This window comes from Camponotus vicinus, unplaced genomic scaffold (assembly GCF_025532165.1).
Source record: "Camponotus vicinus isolate PSW18456_S1 unplaced genomic scaffold, iyCamVici1.0 SCAF_3, whole genome shotgun sequence".
NCBI classification, from domain to species: Eukaryota; Metazoa; Arthropoda; class Insecta; order Hymenoptera; family Formicidae; genus Camponotus; species Camponotus vicinus.
Window position 1 is genome coordinate 20,767,614 of NW_028141967.1, and position 26,119 is coordinate 20,793,732.

At 38.8% G+C, this 26,119-nt stretch overlaps 3 protein-coding genes across 4 annotated transcripts; 2 read left to right on the forward strand and 1 right to left on the reverse strand.

Moving 5' to 3' along the window:
* Nucleotides 1-1,061: 1,061 nt before the first annotated feature.
* LOC145969207 (uncharacterized) lies at nucleotides 1,062-10,151 on the forward strand. The gene has a single exon (XM_083095129.1). The coding sequence runs from the start codon at nucleotides 2,589-2,591 to the stop codon at nucleotides 4,293-4,295; it is 1,707 nt and encodes a 568-aa protein (XP_082951255.1). The 5' UTR covers nucleotides 1,062-2,588; the 3' UTR covers nucleotides 4,296-10,151.
* Nucleotides 10,152-12,093: 1,942 nt separating this feature from the next.
* Nucleotides 12,094-24,466, forward strand: LOC145969204 (uncharacterized). Of its 2 annotated transcripts, none has more exons than XM_083095126.1 (8): nucleotides 12,094-14,861; nucleotides 17,454-17,644; nucleotides 17,749-17,941; nucleotides 20,310-20,632; nucleotides 20,814-22,330; nucleotides 22,401-22,799; nucleotides 23,045-23,427; nucleotides 23,518-24,466. In XM_083095126.1, the coding sequence occupies exons 2-8, from the start codon at nucleotides 17,532-17,534 to the stop codon at nucleotides 23,872-23,874; spliced, it is 3,285 nt and encodes a 1,094-aa protein (XP_082951252.1). In that variant the 5' UTR covers nucleotides 12,094-14,861; nucleotides 17,454-17,531; the 3' UTR covers nucleotides 23,875-24,466. The 2 variants fall into 2 exon arrangements, with proteins under 2 accessions (XP_082951252.1, XP_082951253.1); XM_083095127.1 differs by lacking the exon at nucleotides 12,094-14,861 and adding an exon at nucleotides 15,296-15,585.
* Nucleotides 20,628-26,063, reverse strand: LOC145969208 (co-chaperone protein HGH1 homolog). Its single transcript, XM_083095130.1, has 6 exons — nucleotides 25,856-26,063; nucleotides 25,490-25,724; nucleotides 25,170-25,403; nucleotides 24,815-25,099; nucleotides 24,570-24,731; nucleotides 20,628-24,488 (listed from the first exon to the last, which is right to left on the reverse strand). The coding sequence occupies exons 1-6, from the start codon at nucleotides 25,941-25,943 to the stop codon at nucleotides 24,383-24,385; spliced, it is 1,110 nt and encodes a 369-aa protein (XP_082951256.1). The 5' UTR covers nucleotides 25,944-26,063; the 3' UTR covers nucleotides 20,628-24,382.
* Nucleotides 26,064-26,119: the final 56 nt, after the last annotated feature.

A 26,119-nucleotide genomic window follows, 5' to 3' on the forward strand; every position in this document is an offset into this window, starting at 1 on the left:
ATAATTTTACGTCGAATTATTTTGCAGAAATATCTAAATTAATATAACTTAACATGGGAATTATTCCTATTTGCGTGTATTTTGAAAATATTCTGTAGAAATGTAGAAAGTCATACATTCATCGATTTATAAAAAAAGAGAATTACTTATAGAGAATTATAGTATAATTTATTTATAAAGTAAATTATAGTAAAGTAGGATATTTTTTTAAATATAAATGACAGATAAAAAGATGATCCATTCAGAATTTCTTCCACTTGTTATTCGTCTGGTCTGGTGGATGTCTCAATTCATGTTGTTGCGCAACAAATTCGTGATTTCACCTTCGTGGCCATGTTCTGCTTCGTCGATATGAAGAGCGACCTGGAGACCTCAAATCCCTCTCATCAAAAGAGAATCATCCGCTTCCCGTGCTCTGGCGACTCGTGTGTGAAAAACGTGCGCCAGAGCTTCTCCTTCACGGTACCTACGCAATCTCTGACCTATAAAGGGCAACATATATGCGGCTTACAAACCGCACGCCACAAAGTGCTCGACTCCGCAGACACCTTTGATAAGCAATAAATATACGAAGATATTATATGCCTGCACTGTATCATTTTCCTTCGTTATTAGATATATTGTATTAATTAAAATTTATATTACAATTTTACTTCTATATTTCAATATTCGTAATTATAATATTATATTTTTGACTGCGAGATGTTATAACATTGACAGGTCAGTTGAAAACTCAGCTCTCTCGCTACATCCGGATGCGTACGAGATTTCTGCAAGCCAAATTGTTCTCTCGAGAAAAGGTACCCATGCAAACAGCGCGTTGCATCATTCGCAGGAAAGGGGAAGTGTCATTAACGTGCCTACGTAAAATCGAATCGAAGAATGTCCATTTTCTTCAACATAATTTCCGCTACCTCGTGAATGACAACGTGCTGCCTGTCGAGGAGGTAAATACAATGACACCATCATAGTCCAGAGAGTGACCCAACGATGAAAAACTCGATGGAAAAGAGTGGGGTCTCCAAGTAAAATGGAGTGGGGCTCAGTCACGAAGTCTCACGCCTTCCACCAGTTCTCAGTCTAAAGACGAACGTACTGGCGGGTAGTGCTTCGCTGCTTCGCTCGAGATCACCCGTGCGTGCGTGTGTGTGAGGGTGTGCGTGTACGCGCGCGCGTGCGCGCGAACGTAACACGGTGGGCATACAACCCCCAATGACGGTGTGTCAACGACGATCTTGATGCCACGTTTGCATCGCTCTTTTTCGAATCATTAGCCCTCCTCGATCGCGAGACGTCGGTCACTCGAAAGCATCGAGTCGATAGTCGAACGAGAGCAGACTCCGCCATTTTCGCCGATTCCACGCGAAGTGCCCCGATGAGAGCCACCGGTCCTCGTACAGGTTCGCGCGGCTGACGCCTACGGCCGCGCCTCTGGATTCCACAAACACCAACACACGACACGCGAAGATAGTCGTTAAAATCCTCGCCGCTGGGCACCATTCGGCTATTTTCTTCGCTCATCGTTCCAAAAGTGTTTGCGTCGACCTGGTCGAGCGAGTGTATACATGTGCCAAGTGTGCGTGTATGACAACAGGACACACGTGGAGGTGCGTTGGTGAGAGCCTTGCGACGCCACTGCGCCGCATACCAGTGAGACCCCGGCTCTGGTAGCGAGGAGAGGGATAGAAAAGCCTAGAGCGAATTGAAAGGAAGCGACAGAGACGAAGAACGAGGAAGGGGAACGTGCAGAAGGTAGAGGGACAAAGGGAAAGAAAGCGAAGGAGAGACGGAAAGATAGAGTCAGACGAGAGAAAAAAGAAGAAGAAAGAGAGAGAGAGAAAGAAAGAGCAAAACTGGGGTCCGATACTGGTAGGGAGACTCGTAAGAAGGCGGCCATAATGGCCTGACGCGATCTCGAGCGAGCGGCTACAGCTGCTGCGAAATATCCGCGCCGCCGAGTTCCTCTCGCCTTTGCTGCGCGCAATATATTTTGCAACATCGTGCTGCGAACACATCGTATATGCGGCCTCTGTCTATCTTTGGAAAGCAGCGGATTACTACGTAATCGGCTGCGGGGAGTGTTACCGGGCGGATTCTCGTGTTGTTCGCTCTGCCGTGAACGTGTCGCATGCCTCGCGTACACTCAATAAGTTTCTGAGTCACGTCCGCGACTCGGCAACGCTCGTGAGAAGGAATTCGCCGGTTGGTAATTAACGTTCAGGAAGATCCGTATCTTCGGATGTCGTTGCCACCACTGAGAAGATCGATGCTTATCGTGAGACCAACGCATCTCGCATTGAAATCTCCGAAAGGTTTCTCCATTCAAAGCAGTTCTGCTCCATCGAGTATCGGCTTCTGTATAACAACACGACTCTGAGCTATATAAAATAATTCATTTGAAAATTCATTGGAAAAGCTCTTTGCCAGAATTTCCTATGCCAGTGTCAAACGAATTTTTGAACGTATATATGTACGCAATTTCTAAACGGACGGATTATTAATAAAGTAGATTTTAATCGTGATTTTTGTATCGCGAGATTGACCTTTAAGTTAAATTTAATCGATATTAATTACGAGCCGAGTTAAAAATGAGGGGAGCTAATCAAGATACGGCGACGCCTTATTGTCGATGCAGGGTACTCTATCTAGGAAGCTCGGTACCTCACGCGAGTAAAGAGGGACTTCTGGGCGTCCAGGAGCCTTTGAGAGAGCTCTATCCCGAGCAGGGTGCGCTGGGCGCACGCGGGATTGATTCCTGGCTAAGCGTTTGGAGCAACGGCTTATTATTGGAGAACGTCGATGAACATCGTAAGAAGATCACGCGATTCTTCCCCATCGAAGCGCTTCACTATTGCGCCGCGGTCAGACATGTCAAAGGTGGAAATAGCGATTCGTCCAGTACGCGGTTCCTGCCACTGGACTCGCCATTCGCGCGAACACCCAACGCCAATCATCCGCCCTTGTTCGCCGCCGTGTTGCGAAGAACAACCGGCATCAAGGTTCTCGAATGTCACGCGTTCATCTGCAAACGAGATATGGCGGCCAACGCCCTGGTAAGGTGTTGCTTCCACGCTTACGCCGACAGTAGCTATGCAAAAGGCCTGGAACCGTCGTCAGCGACGACCAACGGAGTCACCACGGGTCATCAACAATCAAACAACAGTCTATACCATACTCTAGGCGGCTCGAGCACCACTCTAGACAGTCCTCAAGCGACCCGTTTGGATACAACATCGACCGATGACCTCAGCCTGTATAACGGCGACGAGAATCACAAGGTCTGGGCGAAGGGTCGCGATGAAGTCGATGCTCTTTATCAAGAACAAGGCACCCTGCGAAGCACTAAGGGATCCAGACCGCGTCAATTGATCGCTCCCCCGCCGCCGCCGCCACCGCCACCCCCTCCCGCGCAACCCTTATTGTTGGAGGAATCTTCTTCTGCGCGACGAAAAGCTAATAAGAAGCTGAAGAAGATGAAGACTCGTTCATTGCACGAGGATGCATTACAGCAGCATCAACAGCAACAGCAATTTCTCCATCATCAGCTTCATCAAGGCGTATATGCAAACGGGCACGGACATCATACTCTGGGTCACCCGATCAGGCAGCAACATTACCATCCTCACCCGCTACCACCCAGTAGTCGATCTGTCGCTGGTACTTTAGCTAGACCAACGCCGGTGCTTTTGGTACCAGCAGCCACCTTGCCACGCAAGAGTCATCATCATCCGCGTTTGAGGCCAATTCCAGCTGCGGCACCCATAGTACCGATTTACGCACCTTTACCTGTAGTACCACCGACCGCAGCACCGACGGCGGCCATTTATCCAGCAGGCACGTATGGCACTGCCAAAAACAAAGGCAGAAGACATCCGGAAACAGATAACTCGACCCTAAGCACGTCCAAAAGATTAGCTGCCTCTCATGCCGATCTTACCACGGCAGAAATCACTCGGCAGGCGGACAGTCCAGAGAACGAATCTCGCTTTGGTACCGGCATATATCGGCGGAAAGGTCATCTGAATGAGAGAGCCTTTTCTTACAGCATTCGTGCCGAACACCGGAGCAGAAGTCATGGTAGCCTAGCTTCCTTGGGCTTCAGCGCTCAAAATGGCAATGCAGTGCCGAAAGAAGAAAAGAAAGATCGCGAGATCGCCCAGCTGGTCGCCGGATTAAGCCTAAATGAAGGAATGGAACGGACGCAGGCTTCGAATTCGAGAGGAGGATATCCTCATCATCATCAACAACAGCAGCAGCAACAGATACAACCGCTACCTAGGCCGAGACCCCGTTAGAATCCTTGCTTGAGATTGACCTGCTTCAATGTCAAACTGTTTGAAAATGTCTAGGTGACCCAGAGCAATTTTAAATATATTTCAGAGAACGAAAACTTCATTAAGAAAGCAATTTTCCGTAGCCTTGGCGTTGAACTGACATGTGTATTTATCTTGTTAAATGCCTCTTTTTACTAGATAATTAATCGTCATGAATTTCAGTTGATTATGATCTATTAACTTTCCATCGACATGATCTGCCAACTTTAAATTAAAATACTAAAAGCAAAAAAACATAATGCATTTAAATGTCTAAATAATTGTTAATAAATGCTATAAAATAATAATTAATAATTGTTATAAAAATTTATAATTAATAATTGTTCGTTACAAATTCTTCTTGAGAATTCTCTCTCTTTTTTTACTGATGATGTTGTTGTTGGACAATTGTTCGACAATGAATCTCACTTTTTCCGGTCGATCGCGTTGACGCAAGAGCGATTTTGTCTGGATTAACAAACATCTTCTTGCAGCTTACTTTTCCAAGCGTGACACTAGTATTAAAACGATTTTATGTTTTGTCATTGTGTTATGTGGGAAAAGATTGCAAAAGATTGAAATTCCGATATTTTATAGCAAATTTTATCTAATGGTTATATGATTTTATTTTATGATTTTTATTGACAAACATATTTCAAATTATGCTTCTTAATTGATACACACAATGTCGATTTTGAAGATAAAAAGTGCTTTAAAAAATTTTTTTACTCTAATTATATTGCTTAATTTCTAAATCTTAAATGTGTTTAAAAAATTTTATTAAACCAGATTAATGTTCAGTGTAAAGAAGAAAAATCGGTGAAACATCTTAAATCACATGATGACATAATATCTCGAGAAACGCAACGACCTTCCTATCGCGCGAACTAACTAATTAGACCGTAATTATTGTCGTCTTACGAATAAGGCAGTTCTGCTGTCTGAAGCTCATTAGGTGAGAGTGTAAAGCATGCAAGAGACTGCTATATAAAATTTTCCTTGTGAAAATAAGTCGAAAGATTTACGAGAAGATTCCAATGTCGTCGGTATTAAATTATTTCCTTGGATACATTTATTATATATCTTGAATATCGAGTTTCAACTACATTTTAAGTTTTACTTTGCCATAATATATAATTAATTAAAGCATTTTACTTCTTTCCGAATAGTATATATAATTTCAATTAAATATAATATAATCTAATTGAGATTGCGCGTAATATTTCATATAATTTGAGAAAAAAATATAAAATAAATTGTTGCATAAAAGAACAAAGTCTAGTTAGAGATTCCGATATTTATATTTGCAAGAAAGATATGCAAATCACATATATATATCACATCGACTGAGAAAAATATCCTTGGTTATGACATTTTGCGGCCGACACCGTTGAGGTTTTTACATAGCGCATTAGCACTAATGTCGTAAGTAAAGATTTAAATGCAAAACAAAAAATCTCGTCGATACTGGCTCTGGAGAGTGAATCTTTAATCTTTAATCTTTCACAGCGCTTGAAAGAATTTTAAAAGTTACTACGCATGAATATATATCATATGCTTATTAACATGTGTTGGGGCAACTTGTTCTTATTATCGTCGATGAAAGAATTATACGCGACATTTCGAAAAAGTTGAAGTAAATTATTTTGCGAAAACATGTTTTTAAAGACAGGAGATGGCCATGTCGTATTATAAAGAACATTAATTCTGCAGATAATAGTGACACAAATGCGCTCCGATTAAAAATACTTAATGCGTCGAGATGCTTTCGTGTACACGTCAGAGGATCTTAATCATTTAGTAGCTACGCAATAATTAACACTTTCGTAATAATTAACACTTTAATCACCTTATGATGCAGTTACATAAATTCTCTCATATTCTAATGTCGTTGATGAATCCTTGAAACTTCGAATATTCGAATTCTGACAATTTCGCGTTTCTAATTTTTTCATTTTAAAATGTCATTTATATAAAAGTAAACGAAGTGCTGCGAAAATCTTAAATAATTCATATGCATATGAATAGTCTGGTCAGGAAGAATGTAAAAACAATTATCCATCATTATGCAACTAGTACATAGCATTTAAATACTCTCTGCTCGGAAGAGCGTTTCTCCTTCGATCGGTACGTCACCAAGCGCGTCGATTATGAACGATAAAAAAAGGTTTCACCTTTCGCCGCAAATTTCTCCGAGCTATAATGGTAGGCGTTACGCAGAAAAATATCGATAAAGAATTCATAAACGAAAAAATTAATAATTAAAATTAACATTCGTATTTAAAATTATATTGGAAATAACTTCAATAATATATTTGCGACATTTCTCTCTCGTAAAAAATAGTAAAAACGAAAATAATCTTATGTAAATCACCTTTGCGCTTTCAACAAATTGCATAATTAATTACATAACCAACATATTTTTATCGTTCCTAATTAGCATTTAATCGAAAAAATAATATGCAAAGCGATTCGTGTACAAATTCAAAATAATAGACGACGATGTCGCTTTATAAAAGGTGGCATTGTCGCTATTTAAGACGCGTGTCTTCGAACAGAAAGTTGCAACGACACGTAGGCATCGTTAACGCGTCATCGATGAGTCGTCCACGGCGGAAGTATTATGCAAATCGGAAAACGGCAGGCAGCATTTCTTTGGAGAATGTTTCTCTCATAGGAATATCGCCGAAGAAAAAGAGCCGCAAGCCATTAAGCCGATTAAGCATCGCTAGATTAAGATTCATACAGTCAATTATCTGACGATCAATTATCTAACTGTAAAAAAGGAAGGCCTTTAAAAATTCAAACGACAATAGCATGCAAAAAAAACATGAATTCCACGCCACTGATTATTATTGTGCACATCGGTTGCACACAAACGAAGGACGCACACTTTATTAGTCACCTGACTATCGTTACCACGTTGTTTCCACGCCAAGGCTGTTCTACGCGATCATAATATAATTCTCTCGGTTCTTTTTTACCGCGCTTTTCCCAGACATCCAAGCGATTTCGCTTGATAAAATAAAAATGTACATTGATTATGGCGAGGACCATTATATTGCTACAACTACTGTAGTTGCTGAAGTAGAAAGTGCGTGTAAAATATGAGCCGACCGCACACCTCGTGAATACGCATGCAAGTATAGATACGAGTACAGTGATATAGATCATTTCTATATAAATATATTTATCAAATAAGCTAGGCAAAATTAATTATATAAGTAAACATGCCATTAAGCTGTACAGAAATATCAGGCAGATATTTCATCTCGATTCTGATCGATGCGTGCAATGATTGCGATAAGAAAATATATATAGAGAGAGAGATTCATATTTATAGTTATAAATTTTTTGCCAAATATGAAATATATTCATTTTACTAGGAATTAAATTTGAAAAAAAAAAGATCTGATAGAATATAAAGTGTGTTTTACTAAAACTTTTCGACAAGCTCCGTACGGATAAACAGTAGAATTTTAAAACGAATTTCGACGCCGGGCATCACGCTTGCTCGGACACGAGACGCGTTATTTCACTTACGGTGCATTACATGCACTATGCACGCGAACCTTTCTATCGTTGTCGTCGTCGTTACATCGACTACATTCCGTTCCCCCGTATAATTTTCAGGGTTAACCGCAAACGTCGTATGCAATACTCTAGTTTCAGAATTGCAACAAATAACCGGTGGAATGCAAATCACCTTGATTGATGGCTTAAATGGAGCGCGTTCTTTCCCGCAATGAAAATGCTTTTTAATCATTTTATTATAATATTTTCGAACGAGTCGAAAGTCGGAAAGTCGGATCTAAAAGCTTAGGCAACATTCTCCAAGAAAGTCTGCGCTCTGGATATTTTGTGTATATGAGAAAAACTACTGAATTATTAGACTGTAACACTTTTTAAAAAAAAAAAAGAAAAAAGAAATGTGTCGGTGAAAGAGTCTTAAAATTGATTCGTCACATGAGACAAAATGTTTTATCTTGTCAAAAAGAAAATAGGAAAGTGAAAGATATTTTCAGATGTTGCGTTGATGACGTAATAGTAATTATCAGAATTTTTAAAGGAAAGAAAGTACTAAAAAGGTCCTGGACTAAAAGGCCAAAAGACATCTTAAAGCTGTCCAAGGGACGAGATGTCTTTTAAAAAACAAAGATATCTTTTATCAATTTTCTTTATCATTAAGAGAATCGATAAGAGAAAAAGATTAACACTTCCAAATAAACTCCCGAGCTGGAAATATCAATAGATTTCAAGTTTGTTTATTCTAGCGTTTCTTCGCCGGAATATAGCCATTGTACTTATACATATAGGATAATAAAACGTCTTGTAAGAGACGATTTATCATTTGTAATTATAATTCATAATTAAAATATATATAAAGAGCGCTATAAATAGTATAAATGCTACCAATATTATTTTAGGTATAATTATAGCGCTACGTATTTGTAAAGTTCTGTATGTCAATTTATCGCTCCATACTAATTATCATTAACCGTCTTCCATAAAATCGATTCTAAATGCGTTCGTATACCAAATATATCAAGTCAAACTAATATACTGATGTAATAATGTACTAACCGTGTGCGACAATACTCACCAAAATTTACTTTATATCTATTATTTTGTAAACGAACGCAGAGAGAGTCTTCGAGAACCAGCTTACAATGAAGAGAACATATAAGTATGACAAATAAAAAATATATTTTGGCAAATAAAGCACACAGTCGACAGACTGGAGATAATGAATTTATTCTTTTATTCTCATTATTTTCATCTCTTTTTGTTGTGTGTTTCGCATTATTGTCACGTCATTCTTTATTCCACTTCATTGTATGCCTAGGCTTTAAAAATAATACGCGCGTGACAAGCCACGTTACCAGTCGATCGCGTAAGAGAAGACACACGTAGCGGTACACAAGCGTGTCCGGGGAATAGTGCATCGTGCTTCTTTCTGCTTCTTATCGCCCTTCCGCCGGTTGTTAGCCGAGTACAACCACCGGAAGAACGATGCAAGTTAAGAGGGACGAAACGCATTTGAAAGAATGCTAATGGCATCCGGATGTCGGCGCACTACTCCACGACCTTGCAGCTTTTCACAGTGAAATGAAAAATTGCATAGTTGCTTCGTGCAGTGAGGTACAGATCGTCATTTCATTCGACGATTGATATTGATGTGTATGTATATGTGAATATGTGTGTGTGTGTGTGTGTGTGTGTGTGTGTGTGTATGTGTGTGATTATGAGTGCACGCAGGAATGCAACAGTCTATTTAAAGACGATTGCGCCGCGCGCAAAGAGACGCCTGTCACATTAATTTTATTAACCCTCGCGTCTGAGACGAGCACTGATAGGAATGTGCCATCGAGAATGCGAAAGAAGACTCATTACGTTTCTAATTGCATATATATATATATATAATACGTATGGCATGCACACGCAGGATACGGCGAGTCGCAAAGAATGAGGATGCATTATCTCCTTGGCGGGAGAAAATGCGAAAATACGTTGCGTAAGCCGCGCTTTTCCTTCGCGACGAAAGTGCGCTGCGAGCTAATTCCATCGCGTGTGTGTGCACGCGTACACTTTAGATTAATGTCATAAGCAGAGAAATACGCATGTGAATATATTGTACACGTTTGTCGCAACACAAATAAATATCATATATAATTATATAACAAATAAATCCGCCGATTAATATTTTATATCAGTTTCATACATATATTCGCATCCATCATCCCTCACATCAATCTGTAATTCAGCTCGACATAGAAAAAATAGAGCGTATAATTATGTAAATTAATAAAATCAGCAATCCCTGAAATCTTATGATTACATCACATCTTTTTTTATTTTGGTAGCAATTTTTCGTGCGAATTTTATAAGTGAAAAAAATAATATTATATAACAATACATACGACTGTAAACATGACGTTTTGTTTCAGCTTCCTTGGAATTTCGTTACCGGTATATTTACAAATTTTGATATTGGACATTTATTATACTTGATGGCCTTCACAAATCATTAATTAGCTAGTTGTAGTATGTGACCTTAACATTCTTAAACTGCTACGATAACGTAGCCTCGCGAACTCGAACTAAAAGCTCGAATTACAGTTAGAAGGTAGTTCTATAATTTACAGTTAGCCGCGTATACGCTCATACGAGCGTACGAACGTAAAGAAATCGGGTCAGAGAGACGAAATTGGTTTTTAATAATCCATTGAATGTTCGTACAATCCCTGCGACCGTTGACCGATTATTAGACTAATATCTCGTGTAAAATTAATTCGTAACGGTGCAGATGCCAATATAACGGACGATCGTTTACCACAAAGTGACCGGCGTAATACTCGCTTACGTACGGCAATTACAACATCGATGCAATTAATTTCTAACATTACGACTTATATCAAGTCGCGTAATATACTATTTATATCTTTATCTCTGTTTCTAAATATTACGCAAAATATGAACACATAGAGACAGGTATTCCTAATGAAAAAAAAAATGATAGCTTCGCAATTTTTTAATTAATAAAAAAAGAAAGATGCAATCTTTTTATATAAATTTACTTAATTTATACGTTTTTTTTGCTTTTCAAATTAATAATTATCTTTACGAATTTGTATTTGATCGTCTCTCGTTGCTTGGATGGTGACAATAGGTCCATCGAACATTCCTTTTCGAAAGAAGCAGACTGTGTAATTGCATCGCGCATACCGCGGTGGCCACGAATCTGGAGTAACTGCAATGCGCGAATAAGGTCGCAAGGGTGCATCGGCGAAAGAGATACGATGGGAGGAGAAAGATTCGGAGCAAGTACGTGTAAGAGGAGGTCGAGAATACGCGGACACGAGAAATGCATACAGAGGACCATCGTCCTGTGTATGTACTTGTGGTAATGATACGGTGAGTGAATTAATACTCGGGCCGCGTCGTGGCCGAAATAATGTCTGCTGGCCCTGCTCCAAAAGCCCGGGACCTAATTTTTATACGAGAAAAGTATTACACGAAAAGAAGAAAGGATACTTTGTTACGCTCACCGGTAGATGTCGGCGGTTACATCGCTCGAAAATATTTGGTGACTTTAATGAGTGATACGCGCACTTGATCAGTTGACGCGCGGGGATCACGTGAGATTATTAATATTTATTAATATTTATTTACATGAGAGGTAAAAAAGAAAGATATTATATCCTATACTCTGTAGAAATCTTGAAATGCTAAAATTTATATATTTAATAGAAATACCTTTTTTAATGATGCTTCATAATTTGAGGCTTCAAAAAATATACAACTTATTTTTTATTTTTTCTCGATAGCATATGCAAATACTTTCTATTTTTAATGCTTTGAGTACTTTCTATTTCTAATGTAAATGCTTGAATGCGATTTCAATGCTTTATACGAAGAAGTAACGCACGATTATGAGCTATAAGTGATTTCATAATTAACTAACGGAGAAGCGGCATTTAAACGCGGAACTCCGCGCCTAGAGAAGACGCGCGAGGTAACAGCTGCAAAACCTGCCTGCGTGACAAATTGATAGTCGCCAATACTTCCGCTTAAGATGAATCCTTTTAAACGGTTTTAAGAGCCTTATGCAGGCCGAGTCACCGCCGAGACATCCGGCAGGTTTAGTGCTTAAGGCTTAATCGTCGGTATAAAAGATGAATAATATTGGTTTATGATACAGCAAATATATTGGACAATTGTAAAAATAATTTAATAATTAATAATAAATAAACTTTTTTCGTTATTGTGTGTAAATAAAATCAATTTATATTATTTTATAAAAAAAATATTATTTAATATTCATAAAAAATGTCAGGTTATCTTCTCTCTTTCAAATTACTATTGTAATCTAAATTCTCATAGAGACAAATGGTTTTAATAAATATTTAGTTGATTTGCCAGTTTGCAATATACTTAGATACGGTAATAAGAAATAAAATGCACTTTACAGAGACAAATGTGAAACGAGAATTAACAACTCGATTTGATAATCTAGACCCTAAAAAAAGCAGTGCAAAATAGCACTAATCGTGGAATTATCTGAGATTCAAGAACAGCACTCGCAATGATCTTCAAAAGATGAACAACAGATGCGAGATTGCCTTCATGAAAGATTGACTTACCGCTAAGGCAAAATATTCTGCGACTAGCATATGCCACCTGCTGTTGACTAAACGATATCTATGAGAGGACGTAGGTTGTAATCGTGTGCGATGCATAAAACCGATAGTTATTATGCTAGTTCTATAACGGATCTCCATCAGTCTTGACAGAAACATCGTATGGATCATTTTGCAAATTTTCTGGTTGAAAGATATGTCGTGTCTCTTTCTCTCTCTGTCCAATGTGAACAGTTATAATTGCTTTTCCATGTTTTATGTATAAAATTCATACAATTAACCTACTAGACGAGTCTGTGCAACCTTTTTACATATAAATGTAATTTATATTATAATATTATAACACACATGTAATGAAAATATATGTTATAATAATTTAATGTAAACATATTACAGAAAAAAATGCATCTTTTTTATAAAGAAACTTCTATGACCGTCAATATATACGAGCGCTTTAGCAACAGCCTATAATTTTGTAATGCGGGTAAAACGAAGGTAATGCACAGTTTAAACACAGACGATATCTCTAAAGTTCGACTTTCTCACCATTAGCTATAAATTAATGACAGTGTGTTTGTCTACGGGCGCTGCTAACAATACGCGAACGAAAGTAAATTGCGACAGAAATTACTTGTAGCGAGACGTAAGATCCTATTCTAGAAAGAGGAACAATTCTAATAATTTTTATCCTCGTGCATGGAAATTTACTGTTACCGATGGCCTTGTTATACTCGTATATTTATTCAATATTCAGCATATTTAATACCGTTATGTAAATACGATTCTCATTAATTTTAAAAATAATGTCAATCAGATTGCGCGAGAAAAATACAATAAATTTCATTAAGCGGAGAAGCTCAGAAATGATTTACTAAATTGCCATTACTTGCTCATCCTCATGGGACAAGAAGTCCAATCTTTTAATGAAAAAAAAAATCATCTCGATAGAGAGACACGAACAATAATATCGCAAGCTAGATGCCTTGAAGGAGATAAAGAAGGAACGAAACGGACACAGGGGCGAAGAGGCAACCGTGAAGGAATTAGACGAAGAGGGAATATACGCACAGCCTCTGCATAGTTGGAATAACAGTACTCTCACGTTGGTACGACTGCCTGGCGAACGCCATCGAGAATCACGTTACCGTTACCGGTTACGACGTTACCGCATATAAGCGAATACTGGCTTCCAATGCCGGTGGTAATCGGTGGATCGAGACGCCATACGGTCCACCCGATTGATTCGGTTGCATCTCTTTCCTCTTCTCTCTCTCTCTCTCTCTCTCTCTCTTTTTCCTTCTCTTTTTCTCTCTCTCTCGCTCTCTTCTGTTCTCAGTACCAATCCTTTGATCAATCTTCTTGATGGATCTTCGGTAACCCACCTTGAAACCAGCTGCAATATCGGTCACCCGGAGTATGCGATCAACTTGCTAATATTTAATCAATTTAGAGTAAAACAAAAAGATATGTGTGAGGAAAGTTAAAAATGTGCTGTCTCTACCTTTCTTCATAAATGTAGATAAAAAAAGTAAAATTAAGTAAAATTTTAGTTTAAAGATGTGTAAACAAGATATTTTTCGCATCAACAGTTTTGCTTCTCTAAAATATAAATTCAATTTCAATGTCAGAACTTTTTATGAAACTACATCAAAAGTAGTACTACAACAAAGAATACTAATTAACGAAGAGAAAAGTATCTTTTTAACAATACATCCTTGCTCATTTCAAAATGCTGAGATCTGTATGAATTATATATATATGTGCCTGAAATAATAAGGCAAAGAATTTACACCACGACACCTCTTTAAATAAATGACAGGTGTGATAGCGAAGGAATAAAACATCTTATCCGGTAGAAACACCGGATATTGTGGGTGTTCCCACTTTATCAGCGTGGTATCATTGGAACATAATTTCCGGACAGCCAACGAGAGAGTAACCGATGTTTGCCGAGAGCATCTCTCTCTTTCTCTTTCTCTCTTTCTCTTTCTCCGCCGATCTTCATCCCTCTCCTCTTATTCGTTCCACGTGAGGCGCCGACTCACCAGCTAGAGAACTCGAGCCTCTCCTGCGGAACATCCCCGGCAGTTTCGCGTCGACGGTCATCCGGATCGACTCGCCGCGGCCAAGGTCGGTTGTCGTGAAGAGGAAGATCCTCGTCGAAGGTCGTCGAGACGAGGACGGAAGAATTGGCGAACGATCGTCGCGAGTGAAGCTCGTTGTGGTGCAGCGTGCTCTCGCAAATAATCTCGGTTCGGCCAATTATCGTGATAGATTTCTCCGAGTATTTGACTGTGATATGACAACGAGAACTTTTAAGATTAACTCGTGTCAAGGTGATTGTGCCGAAATCGGATGATTATATTTAATTCTGGAGCCCACGAAGCGATTGATCAGAAGCAAACAGGTATATTTTGCAAGTTTAGTCTTATCGATGTTGACATAGTATACATAAAGTTTGTCTCTTATTTTGAATTGTGACATGCGATAATGGAGCTCTCTCAATTACATCAATTCTGTACATTCTAATTTGGCAACAAGAATACATCATGTGCGACGAAAGAAAATTATGGAAATAGCTCTTTTAAATTTTACTCTACACTTGATTGCTGATATCTTTTTAGCATAAACGGATCTTACATGCATATCTTAAGTGAACGTGCAAAATGAAATCTCTCGATAATTAACAAGTTTCTAAAATCAATATATTAATTTTTAAAGCAGCTAAGGAAATCGGAATCGATTTAATCGAAATGACGCGCTCCGAGAGATGTATATCTCACGCATGTGATTATCGGCCGGTTCGATATCCATTAAAGCAGATGCAGGCGGGAAACGAGCCGTGAACTTGGTAATTGCAAGTTGAACGACGTTCGATCGACTAGCTCTCTTCTACGATGCATCGACACGTGATGCCGTAATCTGTGTTCGTCGACCTTAATACCGTTGCCTTAAACACGCCGTGGACGCTTCGACAGTTATGAAAACGGGGAGCTGCTCTCGAGAGAAACGGATGAACGCGTCTCGTCGATGGATGCGATCAAGTGCACTCATGGTTGTTTTGTTTCCCGTTGTCTCCGCAACTGCTCTCAACATCTTTGCTTACGAATCTCGCATTCTTACGCGACAATGTAAAGTAAATGTTAATTTTCCAAAAGTCATCTTTAGTTGCACAATCACAAGTCATTAACAATCGTCGATCGAGTCTAGATTCGTGCTGCTATAGTGATTACGGTAGCGTGCAGTCCGAAACTGGGTCACTGGCGTCAAGAAGCTTGTTGGTGATTATTCAGGGTCGGCTTCATGCGATGAGCAAGGAGGCAGTCTCCTCGTGTGCAGCCTCATAATGAATGAGGAATAACGCGTTACATATCATATAAACTATGTAAAGCAAAAATTAAGCGCCAAGAAAGCTACTTACGACGAGATGAGAACGCGCGGAGAGAAAACTTCCGTTTTAATTAAACCAGAAATGCATATACTGTACTCTGAATCAGGCCTGATAATTATTGATGATTATCGCACAGCCTCGGCTCTTTTACGACATATTTCCCTCGATGCCGCTGCTTCGATCAAGCGTAACGAATCCTAATTATAGCGGCTGTTTGGCAATCAATTTCGTCATGTCACGATCGCGAACAGCATACGCGAGGTCAACACGCGCTCAGATTCGCGAGGGTGGGGGAGGAGAGGAGGGGGAAGGGACGCATTGACAGTTATTTCGATTGCGTACGTAATGCTGAATCTGAGCCGACATTGACACCTTTCGGAAATCGTCGATCTGTTGCTCATGATACACCTGGTCCATAACTGTACTGTACAGTCTAACTGTCTGTGAGCAGTCACAGATAATCTAAAACATGACAACTGGTTTTTTTTTATATCAGATTCATATGCGCGATTAACTTTAATTTTTCACTGCAAAAATATATATAACGCTTTTGGTGTAAAATTTGTTCTCTGATGTATATGACTATCTTATGTTAAATTCGAATTATTATATTTATTTAAATAATTGAAATATAAATTGCATAATGCTTCTTCTTCCTAATTAAAAGAACATCTATAAAAACTGCGAATACATCGCGCGAATTCGTCAAAATTAATATCGCATCCGAATGACGGAGCTGTTTTCTCCGAGAGTTGTTAAAAAGGCATCGCGCGTACGGCCTTAATGAAGAAATGCGTGCAGTTTCACGAAATGCCGGTGAAATCCGCAGCAACACAGACATGCACGCAATTTTCCTATATATTCCCGCGAATTATAGTTTCTACGGTGGCTTTTGCGATTTCTAGCTCGCAGAATAATGACCTTAACATTATCTAATTAGCTTGATTTACATTTACGTGTGTAAACATCGAATCCTGATTTTCCGAGTAGAAAAAGAACTTTCATCGCTTAGTGCATCGACCGATACGCCAGCCCCTCGTTCGCATAATATCGTGACATGACGCGTGCGAGATCTAAATTACTACTGTCTTAATCAACCGTTTCATCTACCACGCATCGACAAGCTCATTGTTTTCTGTATTTTTCTTTTGTCTGATCTCCATCACTTTTACCGTTGCCATGCAAAAGTACCGGCGTATGTAAAAGTAACAGACTAACCCGGTCCCTATTTTAATTATTCACGCACCGCATAGCGCTTGCATAGATTTAACGCATCGCGACGTTAATAGCAAGTACTATAAAAATCAGTTAAACTGTCAGTCACTGACTGATCCTGTGCTGTCCAGTCGGTTTGAAGATTTTTAGATTTTAGATTTTTTCTTCTAATATCATCGAATACGATTAACATCGAATTCAAGTCATTTCGGAAATCTTGACTGATTTTTACAAAATTATATTTTAAAATTAATTTTCTGTGAGAATAAGTGGATATCGAAATAATCATCCTGCTTTTTTACAATCGATGAAGAAATAGCGTCAATTATATCATCAGCTATAATAATTCTTTCGTACTTGAAAACATTTCATTGTAATGATTTTCCTTTTCAGAACGAATGACATCAACAGGCAACACGATAGACAAAGAAATCTGCAAGTACATCGGATTGTGCAACATTCGAATAAATCATGTCGACCTTAGGAATATCCTGTTACGAGGATGGGTTTCGATTGGGTGGCCCGCCATCGGAATGCTCCCTCAGGAGCAAGGCGCAGATCGACGCACTGTTCGAAGATTCCAGGTAAAATCGAATTAATCATTAATTTAGTTCTTCAGATACATGAACATCCAGATTAAATCGATCTTGCGCTTCGCTTTCCATTAATGAATTCTCGATCACTTCAGATCGATCTGCAGCTCCACGTTGAGCGGTTGGTACGCCGGATTGTCGGTCGTCATCCCGACCAACCCCGATGACTCGAGCGCTGAAGAGCAGAAAAGGGTGAACAGCGCCGTCCAGGCCCGCATCGAGGCGATGTTCGCCTCGGTGGAGGCTGAAAGTGGAACGCCCGGTGAATGCGCCGCCGCTATCCTGCCGGTAATGACACGAATAATTACGCACGTAGAGCACACTCGAGAGACGCACCACACGCTACTTTTGCTCGAGTCTTTATCGTCTCGAAGACTTATGTTCAGAGGCCAGAAATCGTAATTACCATATAACGGACGAATACGCGCGCTTGCATTTTCACTTATGTTAATTCTATTGTGCATCTCGGCGATCTTTCTTTTTCTCTCTCTCTCTCTTTTTATTTCTCTCGTTTAAAAAATCTCGCAAATCAGCGTGGCCGAACGGTCGTTCCGTTCCACTCTTGAGGGACATTGAGCACGGCAACGAAAGACTCACCTACTTCGCCAACGAACGTGACCCTTAAGTATTTAATCGCCTATTCAGTGTCAAAATTAAAGCGATCGCGGAAGAGAATGTCGAGACTTAACGAGCAATTAATGCGAGGAACATAAAATCGTTTCATGCAAAAAATATTGTGTATCCGAGTGACCCATCTTTTCCTTCGAGCAGAAATATGATCTAACATATTTATATCTTTTATACTCATAATTAAATTGAATAATTAAATTCGTTCTTCAATTAATTAATTCACATTTCTCATTTCGTCTCAGAAAAATCTAAGTAGTTTTATATTTGATTCAATTTATTTTTCATCGAAAATGGGATCTGAAATCGGTGAAAAGCTTTGTGAAAAGCATTTTCCGCCTCGTAAAATCTCGCGTAAATCATCCTGATGCTCGTGGCGATTCCGTGTCAGAAATAAAATTGAGATCGACGTATAATTACTTGCGAGCTAGTTGTTGGTTAGAAAGGAAAGAATCGCGCGATCATCTTTTGAAGAACGAAGTATATTTGGAGGTAGATAAAAATCAAGAGAGAAAGCATATTATATATCCGAGATTTCTGTCTCTAACATCTAAGTTGAGATTATATCAAATCTTTTGATTAATCTTGACTTAAACATTAAATTTTTTGTCATGATAATTAGTTCGTATACTGATGATATCGTTTCAAATGAGATTATAATATACATTGCAATACATATTAAGGTACTTTTAATAGAGAAAATGTTTTAATAATGTCTTGATAATTTTAATTATAAACAGAATAGCAAAAAAATTCAAAAAAAAGAATCTTATAATTCTGAAATTGTAATAAAAATTTTGAAATAGATTCATATAATAAATTAGCAGAATATTATAACAGATGTTATAATAGATATCAATCATTTAAATATCTATTTTTAACTAATATATTTTCAAAATAAATAATTTTATCTGCATTTCAATGCATATAAATTGCTTACTTATAAATTATCGATGGTCTATTCTGTATTTGGTATGCATGTCGCGCATATATTGCACAATTGCAATCGCCATTATCGCAGATGCGTCCCAATTCGAGAAAAAACGTCGCGAAAAGTCCTTCGACTTTCCTCAGGACGTCTATTCGGAATTTTTAATCGTCACTTTCATTCCGCTCACGATCCGCGAAGCGTGACAGACTTCCACAAACTATTCGGAGCGCTGAAAAATTCTCCTTCAATCGTTGTGCCGGTACGCGGATTCCTTTGCGCCGGCACGGTATCCTGTTTTATGGGGTTTGGGCACCGCTGCATTGTTTCGCCTCGCTTCGCGCACTTTGATTAGAACTCACAAAAGAAGCTGCCGATCAATTGATAGAGTTACGTCATTTCGCGAGAGAATTCTCTTATTGTTAGGCGTGGCAGTCGATCATAATGACCTGGCAATTTTTTTATCTCTTACATCGAACATTGATTTTTATGGTTGTGAATTCGCATACCTCTTTCCATACATAACTCAGGGCATTAAATTTCACAGATAATTATAATAAAGAACCGTTATTTTTTTTTTCATTTCGAAGGCACAAAATCCCACGCGATTCGTTTCATTCGATACATCCCGTACGTATTAAAGTGGCAACAAATGAAATGGCCACACAGCAAAATTCCTCGTTTCAGAAGACTAGTTTTAGAACTTTATCGCGTTCGACATGTGCAATAAAATTCCTATATAACGATCCCGTCTGTTTATCTTTGATATTGCCCATGAAAAACAGGTTTCCACCGATTTCAGCACAACACACGTAAAAAGAACGCACTTTTATCAAACTCTATTTTTATATGCATACGTTAGTGTTATAAAATCTTTGCGATAAATAAAATCTTATCCTGTGCTGTATGAAGCTTCATTATACAGACATTGTCATTCTCATTGATTGCTTCACACTACTGACTTGATACATTCTAGTCTGATAAACGAGTCTCATGTACATTTAATATTTAAAGTTATTTGCTTTCTCTTCCTTATTCTTTTTCTTTACTAAAATCTATTTCCTATGCTAATTAAAATATTTTGTACCTTTTTTTACACAGGTAAAATATATGGGAGCTGCCCCGGTCGGCGGACGCGTAGCGAGTGTTCGGGGTCTTCAAGAGCCTCTTCGTCAGCTATTGGCACGTATAGAAGGGTGTGTCAGGGCCGAGTTGGAAATCTCCAGGCGTGGACTGACATACCGTACGAGCGATATCTGTGAGAAGAATAATCCCTTTCGCAGGATAGCGGTATGGAGTGCCCTGAAGCTGAGGTGCAAGAGAATACCATCGGGTGACGTGCATCACGCCTTCTTACCTTTAGTCGGCGATCAGGATCAAAGATACACGCAGACATTGGAAAATAAACACGCTGATCTCTACAGGTTTCAACAACGTTATATTTTGATATGATTAATTTGTGCTTGAAACAAAGTAAAATTTATGATTATTAACTTAGAGAACACGCCCTTACATCTGAAAATAAAATTAAAAATTCTACGAAAAAAATAAGAAATTAATAATCCTGTGTCACGTGTATAATCTAAATTTTAATTTCAATTTTAGGACAATGAGCGGTTTAAAAAATGAAGCAGAATTATATCCGCCGATCTTCGCCGTGGTGATGCGACGACCTGGGGCTGCCAGACTCCTGGAATGTCACGGGTTCGCCTGCGAATCCGAGGAAGACGCTGTGGTAGCTGCGGCCACGTTGTATCGCGCTCTTCTTGCTGATCTGGATGCGAATCGCCGACGACCACGTCATGCGAACGGTGTCGGTTGCATTAGTCTGGCCTCTGTTGCTTCCAGCGTTCGAGAACCCAGCCTCAGCAGCAGGATGAGTTATTTGTTGCCTCCGCCACCAAGACCGACTGCGCCTCACCCTGTGAGACCACCCAGAACCAAGAAGAGTTCCATGAGTAGCTCCGTCACCGAGGACGAAGGCACAAAGTCTAGTTTACAGAAGATGCCGCGTAGAAAGAAGAAGAATTCCGACGTGAAGGCGGAAGACATCCTTGAGGCGCGTGGAAGAAGACGAGACGTCAAGATCGAAAAAAACAAATTTGGACAAAGCAATCGTGACGTTATATTGTCCAGAAATGAGGAATTACAAAATTCGAAGAATAAGGCGTTTTCTACCAAGGATAAAAATTCCTTGAGAATCGAGGTTGAATCTGAAAAAAATTACAACAGTAATAATACGAACGAAATCTACGAAAGACAATCGAATAAGTACGAAAAACTGTATAAGCAGAACAATCCGAAAAAGGAGTCGGCGGGTTTGAAAGATATTTACGAAAAAAATTACGAATCGTACAATTTGAGTCGAGGGAACATTGATAATTGCGAACGACAATCGTATTCTTCCAGAACTGATAGCGTTTTAATGTATGAAAAAATCGATAAGATCGGAAGAAACGAGACAAACTCTATTTACGAGCAAACCGACAGGAAGAAGGAAAGTACTTACAGTCCGCGCATCGAAGACGCTGATAAGATCTACAGTCTCGGAAAGGAAGAGATTTATGTCAGCAAGGATAATAATAGGAACAATAAGATGAAAAGCTCTGAGGAAGACATCTTCTTTGCGAAAAACTTGAAGAATAGCGGGCATTATCAGTCGCGTCAAGAACGTTCGGATGATACGATAAAACAACAGAGACGCTCACGAGATGCAGAGAGGATATATTCCGGCAAAAAGCTCAACAGAGTCGTTACTATGGACAAACCGTTGAAGAAGGAGCAATCGGATCCCGCTTATTCGCTGAGTATAGTCCCAGAGTATAGTCGTCCTCGAAGAAGAAGAAGCAGAGCAGGCAGCGAACCGCCCGTCAGTCATTCGGAGAACAAGATTCTGCAGGAGAACGTGTTGAAGAGATCGCAGAGTGACATAGATGTAGACCGAGGCGATCTAATGACGAGAGTCGAGTTGCCCAGAAGGGGCAGCTTCTTGACTTCCGGAAGTACTCGGAGATCTAACAATATCAAAGGTGGCACTCCTTTAGGATTCACAGAACTGTTTGATGAATTTAGAAATCAGGAGGGCTTGACCAGCGTGGATGATATCTTGGCGGCTATTATAGGTAATAAAAGATGATATCTATGTAAAATAACACAGTTTTTAGAGCAAGATCATCTCTGTGATTTTTTCAGATCCGGAAGGTATGTCGTTCAACGATCTGAAGCCACTTTACAAAGAATTCTTACTTAAATTGGCGGCAACCTTAACGCAAGACGAGCTGTATCAGAGATCTGCCAGCATCATGAGAAGACGTCGAAGACCGCAGAGACGAAGATCGAATCGTCGATCTTGTTTATTGGGTAAAGCCATCAAGAGATCGGTCTCGAGATTGAAAGGTGGCCCTACGGAATTCACTTCTGTCATATTTCCGGCGAGAAGATTGAACGACAGCTTCGGCAGTAGTTCGTCGTGCGATGTTAGAAACAACCATCGAAATCGAGTGCTGGCGAGTAGGCTCGGTAGGAGAAAATCCTCGTGGAAGGCGACCAAAAACGGCGCGTGTCACACTACCTCGGAAGACAGCGATACATGTACGTAAAAATATTGTAATTAAAAATTCAAATCTATAAATCTTGTCCAAGTCTATAAATAGTGTCAGCAGGATTTTCTTTTCCAGTGTCTTAAAAATATAAAACAGAATAAAATATAGAAAAGCATAATAAAAATATCATGACATGTTTAAAATAATACACACAAATCATTAAAATGTTTAAAATAATACACACAAATCATTAAAATGTGCACGATTGGACGTAATAATTATAAAATTACACAGGTAGACGATTAAGTCGCAGTATGGGTGCCGCCGCAAACAGAAGCAGCAGCGGCTATGTAAGCTGCAGCGAGTGTAGCTACGACTCCGAGTCGTGCACGTGCGTATCAGCGGACAAATGTTATTGCTCGTTGTCTAGACGGATACCAGCTACGTCGGTGCCAGAGAACACGGTAATCTGCGCTTGCGACACTGACAGTTGTTCCGAGAGCAATAAGTGTTATTGCGCGAGGAAGCCGATACAGCCAACCATACTGGAGCAACTTAGGCAGAAGGGTATCGTGCCCTCGGAGAGCACCCTTAGCAGAGGAGACAGTCCCGAGAGGATCAAAGGCTCGAGAATGACCGGTAGTCATAGCTTATCGCGCAACACTGATCTTCTTAAGGTACTTTGGAGAAATCTTGAATGAATTGTCGATCTTTTTTACTTCACAATTTTGCGATATTAAAATCTATTTGCACGAATCTCACTTCAGACTCGATCATCGCCGATTTGTGGTAGTTCGGATAATTTGGCCTTAGATTACGATCTCTTCAGCCCAGGAAGAAGATCCCAGCAGTCGTCCGGCAGCGAGAAAGTCCTCGTCGTTAGCGCCAGAGATACTCAGGGCCGTTTGGTTTACGTCGGTGGCACAGAACGAGATAAAAAGTATTCCTCTCGCGGTAACGGGAGATCCGGAGCGCATCACGAAGCACTTTCCATCAAGAAAAGCGCGGAAATCGCTGCCGTCTTTGGTGCAGGAGAAAATAATCGGAACTCGAGAAGGGCTAGTAATGCATCGAGTATAAGAAGTTCGATCAGTCTCGAAGCTGGATTGGGTTACTTACCTTGACAGAAGCATCCATAAATTATCTCTACGAAAAAGAATATTTAAAATAACTGATACCATAATATACACGTGTCTCGTAACAGCTTGCCATTCGTATTATCATTGGAAAAAGATCAGTCATGAACGTGATTCTATTAGTCGTGTCTCGATAAATATTATAAAATATGCAACTACTTACTCGCGTACCTGTTTCATCTTTAGTCTAAGTTACAGGAAATAGAAATTATTTATGTGCTTTTATTTCAATTTCAAAGATCTATGGTTATTTGTATGCGATAAAAAGATTAAGTTATTGAATGTTTTTTGCTACGCTGGACCTGATAGCTTATTATTAATAATAAAAAACGGGGCAGTGCAATATCGTGACAAGTACGATACAAAGAGTTGAATGTGTTATGAGAAATACCATATTTTTATAATTACATTTTCATTAGATAGCATTAAGTATCGTATGTATTGTTGTACGTGCAATATTTACAAAATATTACACATATTTATATCAATTTTTGCACTATGTATTGTTAATAAAATCTTTACTTATCTTATCAAACTTTTCTGTATATTCAGATGGCACATCTACTTCCTTCAAGTTATCTAAACCAATTTCTTCCTCGGTTCTATAACAAACAAACACATATTTTTGTTATGCAAAAGAAAGTAATAATTAAGCAGATATAAAGCCTTATTCAAACATTTACTTTATCAGGATATCCACAACATTTTCACATGCCAATAAACAACTCTTGTCTTTTTCCCATTTGTGAAGTTCTCTAAGTATGATATATGTATTCTTTTCCCTCAATATTTCTCTCGCCACTTTCGTTGCGCAGAGTTGGTTTAATGCTTCTAAAAGCATAAGTCTGAAATGAGATAATAATATAATATTAATAATAAATTCTTGAGCATTGCGTCTCGTGAGACGTATATCTGACCTATGATTTACCTTATATCTGGATCAGGTTCTCGAGTCTTTGTTTCAGGAAGATACTGCAGATTAATTGGCAATTTATCATTATCTTCATCGTCGAACTCTTCTGGACCAGCAAGTGGCAACAATAAATATGATAATAAATCCACTTCTGGACTCAGCAACCATACATGATTTTCTGTGTCAAACGTACAATTTTTCAAAGTACCAATAACACCGCCTCGCCTAATTATACTATCAGAATATTCTGTGAATGCAAGAAGCCGTTGAATAACACAGCGATCTCGATCCATCAAATATCTGTGAAATAAAACACATCAATCTATGAACAACTAATTGAGATCTAAAACTGATGTTACTAAAATGTTACCTTCTTACATGCGATGATTGACTAAGATTGCTAAAAACAGGTCCAAGATAGTGCAATTTAGCACCTGTAGTATTATACTGCTTAGCGGTAAATGCAGCCACTATTGTGTCCCAGGTATAATCACTTTGTTCAATGAGCGCTACGATTCTATCCACTAAATACAGCGGTCTTGTCATATTGGAAAGTATCATGCAACATGGATCTGCCAAGGTGCTGGATTTATCCATTATATTCCTGTAAAAAATAATTTATGAAACTAAATGTTATATATATTTATATATACACACAAAAATAAACAGCAATTATACAATTGCATTTACCTTAAACAAACTTCTATTAAATTCAAACTATATTCTTGTTCCTTTATCGAATTGCTTGACTCCGAAATAATCAGCATTGCATTGGTTCCTGATTCATCTCCGGTAATATTTACCAATGTCAGTATGGCATCTTTTCTAATAGGAATAGAAGAATCTTGCACGAGAATAACAAGCTGTTTCAATATTTCTGGTAGCTTCAACAGGAGTTCTCGACCATCGGCAGTTGCTGTGACACCTAAATATATTTAAGTGATTAGTAATTATCCTTTTATACAAACTAATAAAAATATTATATAAAATATTATATAAAATACGATATATTTTATATACAAAATATTTATGTATGCAATTAAAACAAATATGTACCGAGTATATATTCCAATGCAATGGCTTTCAAATCCAATCGTGCATCACGACACAAATATTGAGAAATTTCTTGCAGGGATTCCATCATTAGGGATCATGTATTTAATTTTACAACTGATAGATTTTGGTAATTTTAATTTTTAAAAAAGGTTATGTTTATCTGCATGCATATGCACGCTGTACATACGTCCATTAATAAATGTAGCATTGATGGAATTAACATGAATGTACGAGTACGATGCGAGTACGAGCCCTCTATAGTAT

Excerpts from the sequence above, each read along its gene's own strand:
- LOC145969207 (XM_083095129.1), top strand. The coding sequence starts at position 2,589 with ATGAGGGGAGCTAATCAAGATACGGCGACGCCTTATTGTCGATGCAGG.
- LOC145969204 (XM_083095126.1), top strand. The coding sequence starts at position 17,532 with ATGTCGACCTTAGGAATATCCTGTTACGAGGATGGGTTTCGATTGGGT. Across the intron at positions 17,942-20,309 it reads GCGCCGCCGCTATCCTGCCG|GTAAAATATATGGGAGCTGC; the intron begins GTAATGACACGA and ends TTTTTTACACAG. Across the intron at positions 20,633-20,813 it reads AAACACGCTGATCTCTACAG|GACAATGAGCGGTTTAAAAA; the intron begins GTTTCAACAACG and ends TTTCAATTTTAG.
- LOC145969208 (XM_083095130.1), bottom strand. The coding sequence starts at position 25,943 with ATGATGGAATCCCTGCAAGAAATTTCTCAATATTTGTGTCGTGATGCA. Across the intron at positions 25,404-25,489 it reads TTAATAGAAGTTTGTTTAAG|GAATATAATGGATAAATCCA; the intron begins GTAAATGCAATT and ends TATTTTTTACAG. Across the intron at positions 24,732-24,814 it reads GAACCTGATCCAGATATAAG|ACTTATGCTTTTAGAAGCAT; the intron begins GTAAATCATAGG and ends ATCTCATTTCAG.